The sequence below is a fragment of the Dermacentor andersoni genome, chromosome 1 (assembly GCF_023375885.2).
Source record: "Dermacentor andersoni chromosome 1, qqDerAnde1_hic_scaffold, whole genome shotgun sequence".
Taxonomy (NCBI): Eukaryota; Metazoa; Arthropoda; class Arachnida; order Ixodida; family Ixodidae; genus Dermacentor; species Dermacentor andersoni.
Genome location: NC_092814.1, coordinates 302,754,325 through 302,772,914, shown reverse-complemented (window position 1 = coordinate 302,772,914; position 18,590 = coordinate 302,754,325). Strand labels below are relative to the sequence as shown.

General features: G+C 49.1%; 1 protein-coding gene across 4 annotated transcripts in view; it reads right to left on the bottom strand.

Moving 5' to 3' along the window:
- Window positions 1-18,192, bottom strand: part of LOC126547883 (uncharacterized) — a 171,222-nt gene extending 153,030 nt beyond the window's left edge. For 3 of the 4 annotated variants that reach the window (XM_055063343.2, XM_055063344.2, XM_055063345.2), the window contains exon 1: window positions 16,202-18,191. In XM_055063343.2, coding sequence (XP_054919318.1) covers window positions 16,202-17,048 — 847 coding nt within the window. In that variant the 5' untranslated portion in view covers window positions 17,049-18,191. Of the gene's footprint in view, window positions 1-16,201 lie in introns of all 4 variants that reach the window. The other variant, XM_055063342.2, reaches the window with a different exon arrangement.
- Between the last annotated feature and the right edge of the window lie 398 nt (window positions 18,193-18,590).

Here is an 18,590-nt window from a genome sequence, read left to right as displayed (position 1 = left end):
GTCGACGCCAAGAATGAACAGAGGGTTCAAGGGACACGTGGTGGCGGCGCTCCGTCTTCCTTGTCCGCTTATCGGCGACATTCACTTCGACGGACAGACAGACCAGTACACGCCGTGCCGGACGCACGCAGCGCGAGGTTAAAGAGCTGCGCGCCCACTGCAAATGACAGTCGTCGTTCAATGGAATTGCGCAGTGATGCACAGGGGGAGGAGGGGGGGGGGGGGGGGGCGTTAGGACCGTCTGCCCGAGCCAACTCCGGGTCGGCAGCGACAAATCAACCGCGTCGGAGGTGATTTGCGCCGAGACACACATGGTGATCGCCGAGTAGGGTCATTCGCCGCCGCTTATATGTGGCGACAGACGCGTTCTCTCCCTTTTCACCTCTCTCATTCTCCTCTACTTTCATCCCCTCTCTTCCGCACACACACACACACACACACACACACACACACACACACACACACACACACACACACACACACACACGCACGCACACACTTCGATTCGCGTCTTTTCCAACTCTTGGGGCAGAGACACCTCACGCGCTCTGCGGCTGGGACGAAAAATAGCTTCCTCGCGACCCGGGAAAGTGGGCACAAAGAGGGTGAACGAGAAAAGTAGAGACAGTTCGAGAAAAAGAAAAAAAGAGAGTAAAGAAGCTGGGACAGAAAACACAGCGAAAGTTGGGTGGGGGGAGGCGCAGGGACCCGGCGGGAGGACAGGGTATACATGCGCTTTGTCGCTACCGGAAAGAGTCCGCGAGACGGCGTCTAGTCGGCGCGGCGCCGACAGCGACGCTTTTCTAGCATTTTCGGCGCTTATTTCCAAACGCGAAAGGATGGGGAGAGAGCGAAAGAAAAAAAGTGCCTGATGTGCGCTTCCAAATTGGAAGGTAGATTCTGCTGAACGTCGCCGTCATTGCCAATATCCGAGCTGTCCCATCAAGCGCGCCTAAAGGGGAAGTGGGTGGGGGGTGGGGGAATGGGAGGCGCTTTTTTGCCAGGCAGGAGGTCCCACGCGCGCAGGAATACGTGAGGCTCACCCAAACCCTGGCGCAGCATTTTTTACGAGCGGCGGCAGCGGCGTCGCAGAAGCACGGCGAAAAAACTGCACGCGGGATGAAGTTAGAAAGCAAAATTAAAAATGAAAAGGTACGCAATGTAAAGCTACCGCTTCTCCTGCGGCGGAGTGTGGCGCTGGGCAACGCCAATGTTCGTGCTTGCCATATACCCTTTCAGTTCTCGCAGAATCGCCCGCTTTTGATCGCAAGGGCGCGAGCGGGGACCCGCTTCCAAATGATTATTTACTTAGGCATACGGCTACCATAACGCACAAGCACATTGCAGGAGCGGTTACCGGCACAGCACAACTTAAAGGAAACAACGAGGTAATATTCAGCACCGTTAGGCGTTTGCTTGGCGTACAATACACAATGCGATTATCTCAGTCCAAAACCTATATCTTGCTAAGTTGACAAGTGCAAAAGTTAACAACGAACGTGGTTAGGCCCTTCGCGCACGAGTCGGTCATAAGGCAATTCTGCCGCGATAAACCATTTAAGCAATTGAAGCAGGTCACAAAAAAGCCCGAGCCATTGTATATAAGTCACTCAGTCACACTTGCGGTCGAGCTTAGTATGGTGCCGCAATAGCGGTGCGCCTGCGAAACGGAAGAAAGAAAAAAAACGCCCCTTCTTGACTTGTGCCGCCGTGTGAACGCGCCAGCAAGACACGCGGAAGTACTTGTAAGCCGGAAGTTTGCTGTTGCTCGAGTAAAGCTCAGATGTCCTTGGCGCGACAGCTACACCCTTTGCGGTCAGCAGCGGTGATTCACACACTTGTGTGAACACATCCTTCAACGTGCCGGGGAAAAAAAAATGCATCGGGAAGCCAGGAAGCTCCACAAAATGCAAGTATTCTTTCTTTCTTTCTCGAGGCTGTCATAACTGTCCTTGGTGACGTCGCCCGCTTTTGGTATACCATTCGAAAGGCCCGCAACTCGTGAGAAGCTGTTTCCCTGGCCATATATGTTGCAGTATAGTCCTGCGAGTCCGCGCAACATTGATCAGTACGCGCAACCACGACACTGTTCAGAAGGCGCTTAACGCCAGGATTATTGCTTTCTTTTTTTTTTGTCGTCGTTGTCGAGCATAGTGATTTCATTTCAGAACGAAATACAACGTATACATAGAACACACGACAGTAATCTCGCTGTCTTTTTATTTGTTTCGTTTATTATTATAATTTTTTTTTTTTTTGCGAGCCCCACTTTCCTGTGTGTTTCTGTTTGCGGCTCGTTGGAAGTCATAGAGCCCTTAAAATAGGTTCACTTAGAAGTTCATCTTCCTTCATTCTTTTTTTTTTTTCTGTTTTCTTTTCCCTTTATTTCTTCTTTTCGTTTTCAACGTTTCTACTGCTGCACTCCAAAACTGATAAATGAAATCTCCAAGACACGCTGCCTGAACAAGTTGCTGTAAATGTGATCGATAAGCTGAATGTAAGTCGAGCCAATGATGTAAGTTGCTGCTTGGGAAAACAGTTAAAAGGAATGCCGGACCATTACAGTGATAGCACAAGAAAAAGAAATCGCCGTTTCGTCCAAAGTACCTATAATAGAAGTGACATGGATAGCAATCGCAGTATTGCCCGCTGTAAGATTTGCAATGTCGGTGCGTATCGGGAAGGGCAATGCTTCGTTTACTCAACTCATCCGTGCTGTACATCTTTCTTATTCTTCTTTTTGATGTTTAGATTGCATTATTGCTATCATATATATATATATATATATATATTGCTCGCAGGTCGCCTTTGCGTGTTCTATCTCACTAGAGCCATGCGGTCTTGGGGATGCTATAGGGCGGGCTGCGATAAAACAGTATTAGGTGATTGCAATCTAGCCGCGGCCCACGTCGCATTCCGTGTGCTATAAGTTCGCGGAATTTGTCTACTACGAAGACAAACCTAGCCATCGCCTGCAGAAGGGCTTAAGGCCAGTTAAGGAACCTTTTTTTTAAGGTTATGACGTCAGAAGTCAAATAAAACTGCACCAGTATAGTCGCTCGCTCTGACAGCGACCAGAAAAAACCTCACGACAGTCCTAACCGTGCAGAGCGATACTGCGGTGCTTGGAAAGATGCTTTTAAAGCGTTGACGATGTGCGGCAGTTTTTTCTTCTCGGGCTCGGCCAGCCGCACCAGTATGCCCGGTAAATTTCACAGCGTTGCGTTGTCGTTGATTTTTTTCTTTGTTTTTATGTATGTATTTATTTATTTTTCACGACACCGTCCTGGAACGCGAGAACTTGTCCGCTTGCTCAAGTGCTTGCACGTTCAAGGCGCTTGTTCAAGCGTGACCGTTCGGGTGGTCACGTGCCGTCCTGACCACGGTCGGTCGTTACGCCGCAAGATCGCTTGATCGAAGCCGCTCCCCTCTCATTAACCACTAGTGTTCTAATATTGCTCGAGGGTACAGTGTTGAACGACTAAGCTTTATTGGGAAACGTGCACTTGTATTATTATAATTATTATTATAATTATTATTAACATTATTATTATTATTATTATTATTATTATTATTATTATTATTATTATTATTATTATTTGTTTCGAAAACATATATACCCTAGATAGGAAAGGTAAAGCGAGACGCAGGCTGTCTGCTGCCACCGGAAGGGGCACAACGCCTGCCTACTCTTCAGAAAGGAGGAGGCATAGAAACGGAAGATAGGAAGAAGGGGAGAAAAGAGGAAAGAAAGAGCAAGATGTCAAATCTCAAAGAATTAAGCAGAACACACACAGTACAGGTCACTCGCAGTAGGGCCGGTCACTACAGGTCACGCCACTAAAGAATGTCGAAGTAGACGAAATAGTGTTTGAGGTCCCGTCACCCGAAAACAGAAATCGCCTACAAACGTGAACCTAAGTTAGTTTATTATTTTTTTTTTTTACAAACGTAAGTAGAGCGCGATGCGCTTGATCGCGTCGAGACGCACAACCACTCGGGTACAAACATCCGTGGAGCGTCGTACACCGCAGGTCAAAGAGGCGATAGTTCCTCACTGGCGACGAGCGCTGCGCAATGGAAGCGGGACACTCCAGTATCAGGGCGATGCGCCGATAGATGTCCATTAAGTACGAGCGTGAAGAATAGTTATGACCAAGAGCAAAATATTTATTCGTTTTTCTACGGATACAGTTCCCTATTTCTGAAAGATACAGTTCTCACTCTTTATCCGCAGCTAGCGCGATGCTGTCTAGAAATATTGTCTTACCGCAGGTCCTTTTCACGCAGCATTGAACTTACGCTCTCTCTCTCTCTTTCTCTGTCTGTCTGTCTGTCTGTCTGTCTGTCTGTCTGTCTGTCTGTCTGTCTGTCTCTCTCTCTCTCTCTCTCTGACGCATCACAACAGGCAAGGTGATGCATTCTCGTCATTATGACACTTGCTGATCCCATATCCGAGGTGCAGTAAGTAAGGAAGTAACTTCTAGCTTCACATGTTTTCACGACACTCAGTGGAGTTACTGGGTGCGCCCTGTTCACTGAGGCATCTCACATTTCCCAACAGGCCGGGCGCCACGGCATGCACGACGTATTACAGCTCCCAGACAATTTTTAATCGTTAGAGCCGTCGACTATGGTGGCAAGATCCGTGCAGGGAACATCCACCCGTGAAAACGCTGCATACATGCAGGATGAAAACAAGAGATGGACGTGTAGAAGGGGCTGCGAAGGGTCGCCTTTCGCGTTTGCCACGAGAGCGGGTAAGTTTCTACGGCGAAGTTCACGAAAAAAAAACACAACAACACTTTCTCTTCTCTGTTTCGAAGAAAACGCCTTGTCTATGCAACACCGGCAACATCGCCAGCCCCCCCCCCCCTCATTCTTGTCTTGCTACCTTCAGCACTTGTTCATAAATCCTTCGCTCCGTCCAAACCTCCGCAGCTGCGGAATTCTCGCTTGGCATCAGGGTCTCGGCTAAAGGTCGTGACGCGCCCGCACAAAACGAGCTGAGTTGCAACCTCCGAGAATTAAGGTCGTCGTAGCTGATGTCATTAGGAAACAGTTAGTGTGATGGAATCCCGTCGGGTCGGAACATGATGAAAGATAAACCCCACCCCAAAAAGATTTAGCAGCAGCAACCACATTCAAGCAGCACGACGTCAAGAAGCAAACACGTGCAAACAAGCGTACCCGCTGAACATTGGCAAATAAGCACTGTCGAAGCACTCAAGGTGGAGGAAACTTCGTGAAAGGGATTGTTGTCACCCACCTGGCTGTAGCACGAAGCTACATAAGATAAACATAATGCGCGTTTCCTCGGCAATGAAGCTTCGCAGTTGAACAAAAATTCCTAGCAGTTCAAGGAGCATTGTGTTTGGCCAGTCTATGATATCAACTGAGAGCAGGCACATGTGACTACGAAAGAATCTGACCATGCGTTTTCATCCTACACATCTAAGTTGCGACGGACGCTCTCAACAGAAACGATGGCACTCACGTTCTGCGACGTAATTTGGCGACGGTTTCGTCGCTTTTTTCAGTTTCCTACTCAACAGCGTTTCCGTGTGGCAGCCGAAACGTTAGCGTTACTAAATATTTTGCGGTCACCATTTGTCTTCACCCTGATGTTATTATCATCGAAGCATCATCTTGTGCCACGAGATATATGTACAGAATCGCAGTATCTTCAAGCGCGGCTGTCACTGTCGTGCACCATCAGCAAAAAGAAATATTAGTGACGTCGGTCGTTGGGAAACATTTTTATCCACCGCATATACCTCGCGATATCATAGTGCGGATCTCGCACCTTGGGGGCAGACTTTATATTCTTTTTTTTATTGTTTAACTCAGTGCTCGTGGGAATCAAGGGCTCGACCGGTTTTGTTTTCTCTGCCCCTTGTCTGCGTCCTTTTTTGCGCTGCTTGGAACTTTCTTAAGTAGAAATTAGAGAGAGAAAAAAAAAACGAGGTCGCTTGGTATGTGCTTGCCTATAGTTTTCCCTAGCCATAAATGCTACGCGAACATGGTTTACTACATTGTTCTGTCGCAATTAAACACCACATGTGTGTACGTCACCGCGATACAGACACATTCTTGGCAATTTTGGAAAACGTCAAGAAAGTAAAGAGTGACACCACCAAAGACATCGTGACTGGATGCACTAAAGCTCTCTCGCCATTATATCCACTATGTCTCTAGAGAAGACGAGGAATAATCGTTCTTGAGAAAACGCTATCGAACACACGTGTGCCAGTCAACAGGCTTCGTTAGTACGAAAACGCCTCCTGGGATATCCGGGCGTCGGCAGTGCCGAAGCAGACGAAACGGAACCGCACAGTATGGCGTAAAAAAAAAATCAAACAGAAAAGAAAAGAGAAAGAAGGAAGGGGTGCTACTACATAGCTCCCTCAATCTCTCGTCGCGTCTCCTGGCTACACCGAGCGCGTTGGCCTCCGCGCGGGGCGGAACCCTTGTGGTTGCTGCTGCCAAACACGGCTGATGTCGATGGCTCGGCGGCTCTCTCGCACCGGAGTCGGAAAATGGAGCGACGACTACGCTCGGCGCGAAGAGCCCGGTGCGGCTGCGTGAACGACGCGCGCAGCTATACCCAGCGAGGGAGCGTAGCAAAGCAGCGTCGCGTCGCGTGCGCGCCGCGGGGCTCGACCGCGTGGTTCCTGGCGCGCGGGTTCCTATTTCCGGAGAGGCCCCATCGGGCCGAGCCACCGCACGCCCCCTCCCCTCCGACACGGGCGGCTGCTTTCTCTAAAACGAACGATGTCTCCGGTCCCGGTCCGCGGGCTCCGGCGCACGGTCCGAGCCACTTAGCAAACAGCGAGCGCTCTTAAAAGCCTGTGGAAGGATCGGGAAAGAGGGCGCCGAGAGGAGGGGGCAGAAGTTGTCGCCTTCTGCGACTGACCTCCCCGCCCGCCTTGCTAGGGCCGCGGTGCCCTTTTCGGTTCGCATTTTCGCTCACGCCTACCCGTGTATCGTCTCTCGAGACGGCACTCGCCTTCCGCGCGAACGAGGTGTGAAGGGGAGACGCGAGAAATCTATACAGCTCGCCCTATCTTGACGGGCACTCGGCAAAGCTTCCGAGTGGCCACCCGCGCTCTGCTTTCTTTTCTTTATTTTTCTTTCTTTTATTTCGAATGCGATGGAACTTATCACACTCGTTAAGCGCGATGCTCGCGAACGCAATCCACAGAATGGTAGTAGTCTGTGCCTCCGGTTCCACTTTGTATATGTCCGGGGTCCTTCATTGGAATCTGACACCACTCGTTGCGCAGGCGACTGCCTAACAGGTGGTGCTCGCAGACAGCACTCTAATAAAACGACGGTCTGCAAGCAAATTTATTTTAACAAATCCGGTAATCACGGCAGAATGAGCGCGAGCGGTGGCTTGATTCGTTTGTTTCCTTCCTCCTCCCGCCCTTATTTTGCATGCTCAACTTGAGACAGAACTGCTAATTAGGTGCAATGTGCATGCAAACAATCATCATCGCTTCCCCTGCCGACAATACCCCTGTCTCGGTTCACATTGCAAAGTGTGCATTGATTCAGGCAACTCGAACACATGTAGCGTTGTCTCTGAAACAGCAAGAAAAGAATGAAAAAAAAAGGAAAAAGAAAAAGAGGAAGCAAGAAGGAATTTAGCGCCTTCCAGAGTTTACTATTTCTGCCCCGGGCATTGTAGCCTCTCTTCCAGCAAAGAGTTACTTGCATATTTTATATAATGTGCGTTCTAGCGCAGCCCCAGCACGCAGAAACAATTTATTCGAACGGGGAACAATAAGGGCTGTTCCGGTGGCAGCGGAAGTATAGATGCTGAAATCCTGCTCATAGCGAGGCCATGTACTAAGAAAAAAAAAAAGACAAACGTTTTTTTTTTTTTTTAAATCAGGGGCAACACTTGTGTAGCTCAATGCCTCCTGTACACATCGTTTCACGAACGGTCCGAAATAGACGCGCATTTCTGGGAGAATTGTATAGAATATCTTAGCCTCTGTCCATGCGCACTGCCGTGTTGAATGCGCTGGTATCCCTCTCATGCACCGCTATACATAACGAATAAGCGCGGAGCGCGTGCGTAGCGCTCATATTGTTGTTCTTTTGTACATTGGCCAACTCTTCGCATGTACGGACAGTCGGCGTGCCTGGTATAACTATGTTTCGTTGATACCTTAATCCGTAATCCGTTTCTGCCAAAGAGAGAAGGGAGGTATAAACAGAAAGAAAGAAACACGAACTCTAGGGCACGTTCGCGTCCGGTCCCACAGCGCCTGCCTATCGGACGCGGAGTCGCCGCCGTCGACTGGAGCGTAACGTCGGACGCTACAGGGGTGTTGCGCCGCTGTCCGCGGTACGGAAGGCGCCGACAACAGCGCGACAGCTACTCGCGTCATGCGGGCGCCAGGGGTGTTCGTCGGACGGGCACAATGAGCGACGGCCTGCCGTTTCTGCCAAGGGATCCGGTAAACAGGCCTTCGCCGCAACACTGCGTGACGACGCGGCGGAGGCACTTCCCGCCGCCGGCCGCTCCGGGGCACCGCACGTTCGCCGAGGCCAAGGGAACGAAGACCCAGTCGCTTCTACACAGCTGGCGCGCTGATTGCTTCGAAAAATGCTTTTGCCGAGCGCAGTAGCTCAAGAAAGTATGCGTAACAAAATTTCTCGGAGAGAGACAGAGAGAGAGAGAGAGAGAGAGAGAGAGAGAGATAGAGAGAGAAAGAAAGAAAAAGGTTCGCTGTAATAAAGGAATTATGCGCGCACATTTGTTGCAGTAAGAATATTTAGGTACGATCTGTCGGTTCGCCGGGCAATTTCGCAGAGAACAGAGCCGGTCACCGGCACAACTGTAGGGGCAGTATACGGGGGACTATATAGGCCGATTCGTTAGATGCGGGCTGTACTGTGTGGAGATGATGGGCAAGACGCAGTTAGCGAAAACCGAGATCGTTCCCAAAGAAAGCCTCGCTTTGAAAATAAAATAGTTTTAACGGAAGAGTACTAGGCAGCCCGAGAAAAGCCGAAGCAAAATGATCTCGTGATGTCATTCAGTGGCTAAGTGCTTCTGAAGTTTGATGAATCCCACAACCTTCGCCATATGTGCACTCTGTGCATTAATGTGTTCGATCATGCTCTCTCGCAGTCACCGTCTAATCATTTTCTTTTCCTTTTCTATTTTTTTAGACGCATTATATATTTGCTAAAGTTGTGTTAGAATCGGCCGTCGCCGACTTCTAGTGAAGTCAGTTTCTCGAATTTTTTAATAAGCAGCGATGTCTTGGTCTTTCCAATAAGACTTTACAGGGCGTACATTTGTGCGAATACGAAGAGTAGAGCAGACAATCCGTAAACGAAAAGAAACAACGTATTAAGACGCGTAACAAAGACCAGATGTACAAATGTTCAAGTGCAACTGAAGCAAAGTCCCGCACGTCATTTGATTCCATCTTCACTGCCGATTACATCCAGAACAATTCATTCTGAATATGTCGGCGCATTGTTGAGCCAGTCCTTACGTTCCTTTTTAGCCGTTCTGCCAGTGTGTAACGCGGCTACAAAAGCCACGCCCAAAAAGCGGGCTAATATTTGATGAGCTCCGCCTCAGTGCACGGATGTGACACGGCGAAGGCCAACAAGCGCATGTCTGTGACCGAGCGTGCAACTAAATTAAAACTCGTAAGCAAGTGAGGCGCGAATTCATGCACACGTGTCTACCGTTTGTTTTGCGCCACCACACGTGACATTAGAGCCAAAACATGTTAATGAAGCGTGCCGGCTAACTATTCGCTGGCAAATAAGCACAGAAATAATAAAGTAACAGCGGTACTTCGTTCGCGAACGGCAATGCAAGTGGAATAAAGCCGTCGTAAAGCGGAAAGAACAGCAGTGGCCATTTGTAAGCTATCTCGTTTTCCCTTTTTACTCCAACATTCGTCGTTATTCTTGCAGCCAGCGCTTATGCCCGCATATGAAATCGCACGCATTATTATTCAGTAACACAGAATCACATATATGCAAAGAAAACGTTACACGCATACAAAGACGAATAACGGCGAATTCAAAACGAAAGGGAAGGAGAGAGAAGGTTGCGCTTGAATTCGTGTCGTATAATATTCGTAAAGCAGAAGTACGTATTAGTGACTAGAAGTTAAAAAAAAAAAAGGAAATAATCACTGGGGCGCGTTCGTAAGCATAAGCAAAGTGCAGATAATTCACATGAGAGGAATCCCGTAAGTTGTAGGCACTGTGACGCAAAGACAGGTCCAGTGACGCCGCAGTAGCGCAACAGGAATAATCGCTTAGGAGTATAACATGCGAAGCTAAGGAGAGAAAGTGTCATCACTGAAATGCTGACACACTCGAAGCAAAATTCAGCGGGAGACGGAGTTGTACTGTATACATGGCGATGCTTTAACGGCCGGTGGAAGATATAGCAAGGCGCAGGTAGAACTCTGAACTGCTATGTATATCAAGAGCATTTGAAGCTACGCTGTGGTACGCTATGTGCAGCATCATGCGCTCACTTGGTTGGCCTCGCCAACCAATCCGGTTATTCAAGCCAGCTTATCGTTATTTTTTTTGTCTTTACATATCTAAAGTCCTTACCACAGCAAAACTAGCCTTCGAGGATCTCCACAATTTGGCAAAGATATGTACGAGGCGCCACGTGCCTTGTGTGTCACTGTGAATCCCGAGAAACCTGAATGCACTGCGATGGGCTTTGCAATCAAGCATGGCTCGCATCATTATACGTGCAATACATGAAAAAAATAAACGGCGAACGGTATAATTCGCGGGAAATAAAGAGCCTCACTGTCGGTATAAAATAAAGGCGCCCTTCTTGGCCTTTACGCACAAAATACTGTACACCGCATAACGAATTCCAAACTAAACGTACCAGCATCTACCTATATCTCAGTCACCGCAGTATTCTCATTTTCGCTGCTTCGATTTAAAAAGAGGAAAAAGAGAAATGTAAATTATCGTGCGAGTTTGCACTGTTCGTCACTGTGCGGACCTCCGAGCTCCCTGTACGAACTTGTCGCCCAAACTTTCTGTCTCTTGCTTGTTTAACTGCACGGCCGCACGAGCACGCTTTCATTTTTTTTTAGTTGGTTGCACATAGACCGTGGCGCTGGCACATCGCTAGCGTGCAGTCAAGTTCGCCGTTTCTGGCCGACTTTGTGTGCACGTATAGATAACAGTTCGTGACTTGTTTTGGTTGCCACAATAGTTTCAACGAGTTCAGCGACGAAAACAATCAAATGATCAATCAAACAGGCAAGCCACTGTGCTTAAATACTACTACTACTACTACTACTACTACTACTACTATTACTACCACTACTAATAATAATAATAAGAAGAAGACGAAGAAGAACGTTGCTAATCGGGGCGCCGCTTGAGATTGCAGTGCTTGTAACCAATAAGTGACGGAACACCAATGAGGCTTAGACAAGTGGCGGGCATTCCTCGAAAGGCGGGACGAGGCAGTGGCGCCGTGGTTATGATGAAAGCACAACCGAAAAAAAAAAAAAACGCACACACAGACACGCACAGAAGCTGCTTCATTTGGAAGCGTGCCGACAGTATGATACGCTTGTCCAGAGCAAAATGATGGCGCCGCGGGTGTCGGATCGCTCGTCGTGACGAGGAGGTTTCATACGCCGGCTATTTAGGAAACAGCCCAGTCTTCATGGTACCTTCATCAGCACTTAAATAAAAACTCTCGCCAGTCGACGTTGGGCTGTCTTGTCCTGTTATACATGGATTGTTGCGAAGAGATAGAGGCAAATGGTAGCTCGGCTACTCCGTCTTTCCATGCTATACAGCAAAAAGGTAAAATAATAAACGAGAATGCTAAAAAGAAATAAGTGAATGAAAAACAAAATGTCAGTGATACTAATAAAGAGAACAACGCCGCAACGGAGAGTTCACTTGATCTCTGTCATGCCGCTAACTGAATAATAAATACACTTCGCAGTACTCATCCAATGGTATACGAGAGTATAAGCGCTTAAAGCCAACTTACCGGCCCAACTTAATACAATAATATCATCATGATTCTGAACCTTAAAGATGTTAACATAGAAGTCTACTGCTGTGCATAGTAGAGCTTGTGAAAGCAGCGAGCATATAACTGAAAAAATTATATAAGCGGTCATGGGAAAAATGCTTAAATATAAACTGTTCAGAAACAGAAAGCGTTGAGCTTTCGAGCAAATAAGTAACCTTGTTGATTCACTTTATCTTGAGAATACTGAAATTTACATTTCATGGACAACTAAGGTGCTGGCTTTAATTTTGAATGGGAATGTGCTGTGCGATTCCGCAACTGCTACCATTTCCGCAAAGTTATCCAAAAGTTTTAAATGTGCCAAAAAAAAAAAAAATAGTCTTCTTGTCTTCTTTTCAGTTTTCGAGAAGTATATAATGCTGTGTGCGAAAAGTTTCGTCTTTCATTGACGTAATTTTTATTTTGTGGTGATGGCATAAAAGATACGTTAGAAAGAGAGAGCGAGAGAGAGAGAGAGAGAGAGAGAGAGAGAGAGAGAGAGAAAGAAACGCTTGACGCACAGTTGAATGCTTGCTTTATGACTGATTTACTTATATATTATTTATTTCGTACATACTGCCTATCTCAATGGAGATTTGCGCAGGTAGGGCGCCCGCATAACATATTACAAGAAATGCGAGTGCGTACAAAAGAAGTAAGTCGTATTCTTTTTTTATTTTACCTTAATGCGAAGCGAGACGCATCTGGTAAATACATTACTAAATATGTATGAAACAGCAATACAGGACCTAAAGAGCTTGTAGACGCGACAACACGGGATCATAGTTCATATCTGCGAGACACGTCAGTCGTTTTCTAGTAATGATAGAAAATTACGTAAATTATCAGAACCAGTTAGACATGTAGGCAGACTATTCCATTAATAATCATCCGTGAAAAAACAAAAAACAAAAAGAGTATTTAAAGCAATCACTCTTGAAACAGTAGTCCTGTAGAGTTTGGGGAGGAATGTCACGCCGATGTTCTAGTGTATGGGTTAGGTTCATGCATATAACATCTGGGCCCGTATTCAGAAAACATTTCTTTCGTTAGTGCCTTTCTCGGCTGACCAGCGCACAGGCGAACGTCTCTTCATCGAGAAGTACTACATCACATGTGAGTGCTGGGTGCGCGACGGGCCTCCACCGAGGAGGCGCTTTCACGCGATGAGAGTCCCACGACCTTGATTCGTTCACTAAAATTTGAAATGATAAAATTTCCTTCGCTTTGGGAGCACCGGCTCTCGGTTTCCCGGAAACTAGACATAAGAAATAAATTTAATACAACTTTACAGTCGCGAGCTTGCGTGCCCGAACTATACAGACCATCACTGACACGCGTACGAGCTTGGACCACGCACTGACATTATAGTTTTGAACTGTTCCAGTACAGACTTCCAGAGACGTAATTCTAACAAGCGCGAGTCAACGGAAGAACGGTTGCGCGTCGTGCCGCAATACAATGCTGCACTAATTTCCCGAGTAACACAGTTTGCCGTCTACATCATCACAGTCTACAGATTGCTGTAGACTGTGATGCGCGCGAGTGGCCTTAGCCTGCGCGTGAAATTTGCTCTTGGCGTGCTGAATGCTTACTGAAGTGTGTAGTTCAGTTTAGCATATCTAGCCTACTTTCCGGGTGCTTTGTGTAAAGGGTATCGACTAAGTAGTGTCTCCTCGTATGCCGTCGCCCTGAGTGTCAGCTCAGTTCCTTAATACACTTGAGTGTCGACACATGTATGCTGTTTCTGTCTGTTGCATAAATGGCACGTATACGCTGTGTATGACACACTGCCTGTATGCGGCAGGTGCGGCTGCTCAAGCTGCTGCTTTCACGCATCCTTTATCCCCGTTTTCCTCACTACTGCTCGACTCTACACTTGACAAATTAATTCGACTCATGCATGCCAGAACTTTTGTGTACTGTCTGCGACAGATTTCGAAGAAGGAGCAAATGAATATATATCGTAACGGCGTGATTGTCAAAGCTCGTCAGTCAAAGTCTACGCCCCCTCACCCCCTCTTTCCAATCAAGAAAAAAAAAAAAAGGAAAGAAGCAACGTACTAAAGACGAATGCCTTTACTGCTCTTTTACCCGATGCGGCAACATACATTGACGGTGTATACGTGGTCATGAACTTCAAACGCGTCTCTTGCCCGTGAGCAACGAAGAACGCGGCCTCATCGGGCTGCAAAGGTCAAACGAATAAAGCTGGAAAAGCGAAGAACATGGCGTTGATAAAGAAAGAAAACGAAGCTGCGGCGTTCTACGTCGGCGCTCTTTCGGAGCCGTTTTTTAACAGTCGCTCCTCCGCGCTGTTGCGGCGTGTGCACCTTGTGTTTGAGCTCGACTATATAAGCGAGCGGCCGCGCGGCAACATCGTGGCGGCACGCCGAAAGGGCGCTCTTGCCTAAACAAGCAGTGGTCATTACCGCATTCCTTCAGCATCTGTTTAGCGTTCTTCAACGGGGACGTTTATCTTTGCGAACAAAGCGAAGCAGTGCTGCGCGCGGAGTATTCTCGTCGCGTACGCTAATCCGTCAGGAATTCGCACGGCGCGTCGGAAAGGGACTCGCTGTTATCGTTCCTCGAGAGCGACTTAACGCGCTCTGTCCGCGGTGCTGCAAGATCTTTGGGGCGAAGAAGCCGTTAGCTCCTCGTCGAAATTCAGGGCTGACAAATTGCGAAGGTCGGCGGGGAGGAGGAGCCCGTGGTCGTACAGTGGCGGGCGCGAGTATGCGGCGGTCGGAAACACATTTCGGACTGAGAGCTGGCGGCGACGACAGCGTTCGGCGGCCTTTTAAGGAACTCATGCGGCCGTCGTCGCGCGGTTTGGCATTATTAACGGGGCTCTTTGCAGCAGCGTTGCCCTTCGCGCCGAGGGCTACTGCGTCTGTCATTCGAACCCCAGCACCGCCACACCCCTTTTGGTACGCGCGGGACACTCCGTGAAAAAGAAAACACGTTTGTATAGCAAGCGCTTCAAAGTAATAATTGTACAAGAAATAAGAAGCCCCAATACGGTCACCGTTTTCGCAAAAGTTAGCTTTTATCGGTGCTGAATGTTTGGGGGCAAGAGGCGCTATTAACTAGCGCCGCAAGTGACCATATGCTTAAGAGCACGCTAACTCCGCTTTTTGGAGGAAAAAAAAAAAAAAAAAACACCAAGGACACGTAACGCGACCGCAAGTTTTTGTGCACATGCATGCAGAGCGTGGGAAACAACCTACCGTACGTAGAATTTCATGCAGCACTTCCCTCCCTCTGAAAGGAATAAATAAATGCAAAGAACGAAGAACAATCTCGAACCAAGAAAAGCAGGCAACATGGGAGAGGGGAGAGCAGAGACTCAATACATTGCCAGCGCAAAGACAACAAAGCAGAAAAAAAAAAGAGGGCGAGAGCATAGAGAAAGAACTCGCGACAGGCGCTAGCCTAAGTTAGAAGGTCTAACTTAGGCTAGCGCCAGAGAAGTTGGCGCTGTACAGTACGGGCGCTTCTTTCTAACGGGCGACTTGAGCATGTCGTATAGAGAGGACACGGATCAGCGCCTGTAGGAAACAACGAGGAAGGAGCGCAGGCTCCAGAGAGAGGAAAACCAGCAACCTGACCGCGACCGGCCAGCAGAGAGATGCACGTGCTGCTGAGAGTCGGGCGCACTTGGCGCACGCACAAGCGCACGTCGTGCATAGGCAGCACCGGAAAGCTTTCACGGATCGCGTGTCACGATGCCGGCAGGAGAAAAAAAAAGGAAAGAAAAATAAACAAGAAGAAGAGGGACACGGAAACACGAAGGCACGGGGACAACCATGCGCTGCGTGAAATGAGGATGCTCGTTCCTTCGGAGGTCTTCATTCGGAGCAGCCACGTAACGCGAAACCGACAACAGCTCCAGCACGTGGGGGTGCACGGACTGTCACAGTAGACGGGAAACGCTTCAGTCGACCTTGCGTAAAGTATTCATGCAGCTCGCGTGGAACTGTTAAGGTAGAGAAAAATAAATAAAACGATATTTGCGTCTAAAGGAAAGGGCACGGCAGTGAAGAGCGAACACAGCTTTACGCAGAGAGGCAAACGAAAAAACATAGCGCTGGACGGCCGCTGGTGATCCGAGCGGCCAAAGAGGGACATCGCACTCACCGCATCCGTTGCAGACGACCTTCTTGACGGCGCGTCCGGCGCGGCGCGTGTAGTGGTCAGGCGTGGCGGCCGCCGAGAAGTTTGCCGCCGCCGGCAGCAGCAGCCGTCGTGCCGCGCGACCGGCGATGGGGTTGGCGTAGACGAGGTAACGTGCGTTGAACACGAATCCCTGCGGCACGGACACGGGGCACAAGGTCCGCCGGCGGGGCGCCAGGGCCTCGTTGTTGAGCGCGTCGCGACGCGGCGTGCGCGGCGACGCGGAGCGGTTGAGGTGTTGCTGCGTGGGCGGCGGCCGGCTCTTGACCAGGGCGACGACGACCTCTTGGCGCCGGCGCAACGTCGCCGTCGGCATGGGCTTGAGCACCTTCTGGACGCGGAAGCGTGCCAGGAGGTTTCCCGCCGCGTCCACCGACTTGGACAGCAGCCGGCCCTGGAAGACGAGCGACGCGGTGAGCGCCTTGTTGCTCGCGTCCCAGCGGTCCTGGTCCTGCGGGCAGCGCGCGCCCGAGGCGGCCGCTGCCACGAGCACCACGGGCAGCAGCAGCGGCAGAGGCCGGGTCATGCTAGCAGCCTGGGCGGCATTGCGAAGCCGACTGGACGGGGCATGCGGCGGCGACGGCGACGCCGGGCCGCAAGCCGACCGCAGCGCCGCGGCGGCGGCGGCGGCGGCCGCTTTCCCCGCTGCTACCGCTGCCGCCAGCAGCAGCATCTCTCCGGGCGCGCTCCTCCGCATCCCGGACTTGGGCCGATCCCCCCCGCCGAGCACGTGCTCCGCGGCCCACATGTTGCCGCCGCCGCCGCTCGCGCGGCCACCTCTTCGGACTGTCGCTCTGCCGGCAGCTTTCATTCGCGGACCACCCTTGGCAGCGAACGAAGCGAGACTGCCGCTGCGAAGCGTGGCCGGGATGTGGTCGCAGATCCACAAGTAGCAAAACGCTTTTCGGAATGTGCGACGAATGTCTGCTTTAGCTACTTGCAAGAGCGTCAAGTTATGCCAAACTAATACCCTGCGCTACTCGCCGATAGTTGTCGCGCTCTACCGATTCTAGAGAAGCATCTCTCACAGCTGTAGAAGGGTAGACCGCTGGATGGACCGAAGCGATGTAAAGCCTGGCGCGCACACGCTCAAAGTCATAGCGTCATCTTTCTGCAGCGACTAAAAAGGTCCGTTATGCATATAGCAAGACGAAAAAAAAAAATTAAATGGAGGCGCCCACACTTCGACTCGAGCCGGAAGGATTGCCGCCTGCTGATTGTGTCCTCGTTTCCGCCCTCGCCTGCACCTGTGACCGGAACTTGCGCTTCACAATGACAGCGACGCGCGGCTGATACGACGCACACTTTGAACCGGCACGCGAACGGAAAGGAGTTGCAACGGAGAGAGAAAGATCCTGACCCAATGGAACTATGACGGACGTGTTGGCGACGGCGTGACTCACGTACCGCCTTACGCTTGCCGGATGATCATACTGACGCGTACGTATGCGGCTATGGAGCGTTCCTCACATAAGCGGTGTTTTCTGGGCACGTGACAGAAGAATAGTATGGCGCCCAGGTAATAGATTTGCGTATGCCACCTGCTTGGAGATATGAGGTATGCACGAGTATTCCGACTTCAACCATTGGTTGTGTTGTCACCATGCCTTAGTTTTCATAAGCTGCAAGGCATTACGCACGCACACTAGACGACAATTGCACAATGACTATCCGATGAAATCAGATAACACTCCAAGCCAGGCAATGAGACATCCACGTACTGTAATCCTCTAATGTCGCTACAGAAAAGGAAGAAAAATAGTAATAATAAATACAAACGCAACGCAGTGGAAAGATGGTAAGCCAATTCCTTTTTCGTCGCTTTTATTTTAATTGAAATTTTCAGCGAGTTTCAAGAACTTTAGCAGAGCCCAGGACAGCCCAAATACGAAAATAAATAAATAAATAAATAAATAAATAAATAAATACTTTGAAATCCGTGACGTCACACTGACGTGCCGGCACCGAGGTTTCGTCGCGAAATTCAATAAATTGCACATTGACATTCTTTTTCTCTTATAATAATCAAACTATTACTGCGAAATTAGTGCAACTAGAGTTGTTCAAGAATACTCTCTTAATATAAATTTATTTAGTGCTTCTCTTTAGTGTCCCTTTAATATCACTTCAATCACCGTCATCTGAACTGTCGATACCTGCAAGTTATAGGACTGAGCTGTTCAGTCGCAGTTTGTTTATTTCTCTCGTGTTCTCTCCGATTATATCAAAATTTTCTGCCAACCGCGACAAAGCAGTTAAATACGGCACGGTAAGCGTACAACACGATTTAAAGGAACACTGAACAGGAACATTAAGAAGAAGTTCTAGCTCACGAGTTCCTATCTTAATCAAT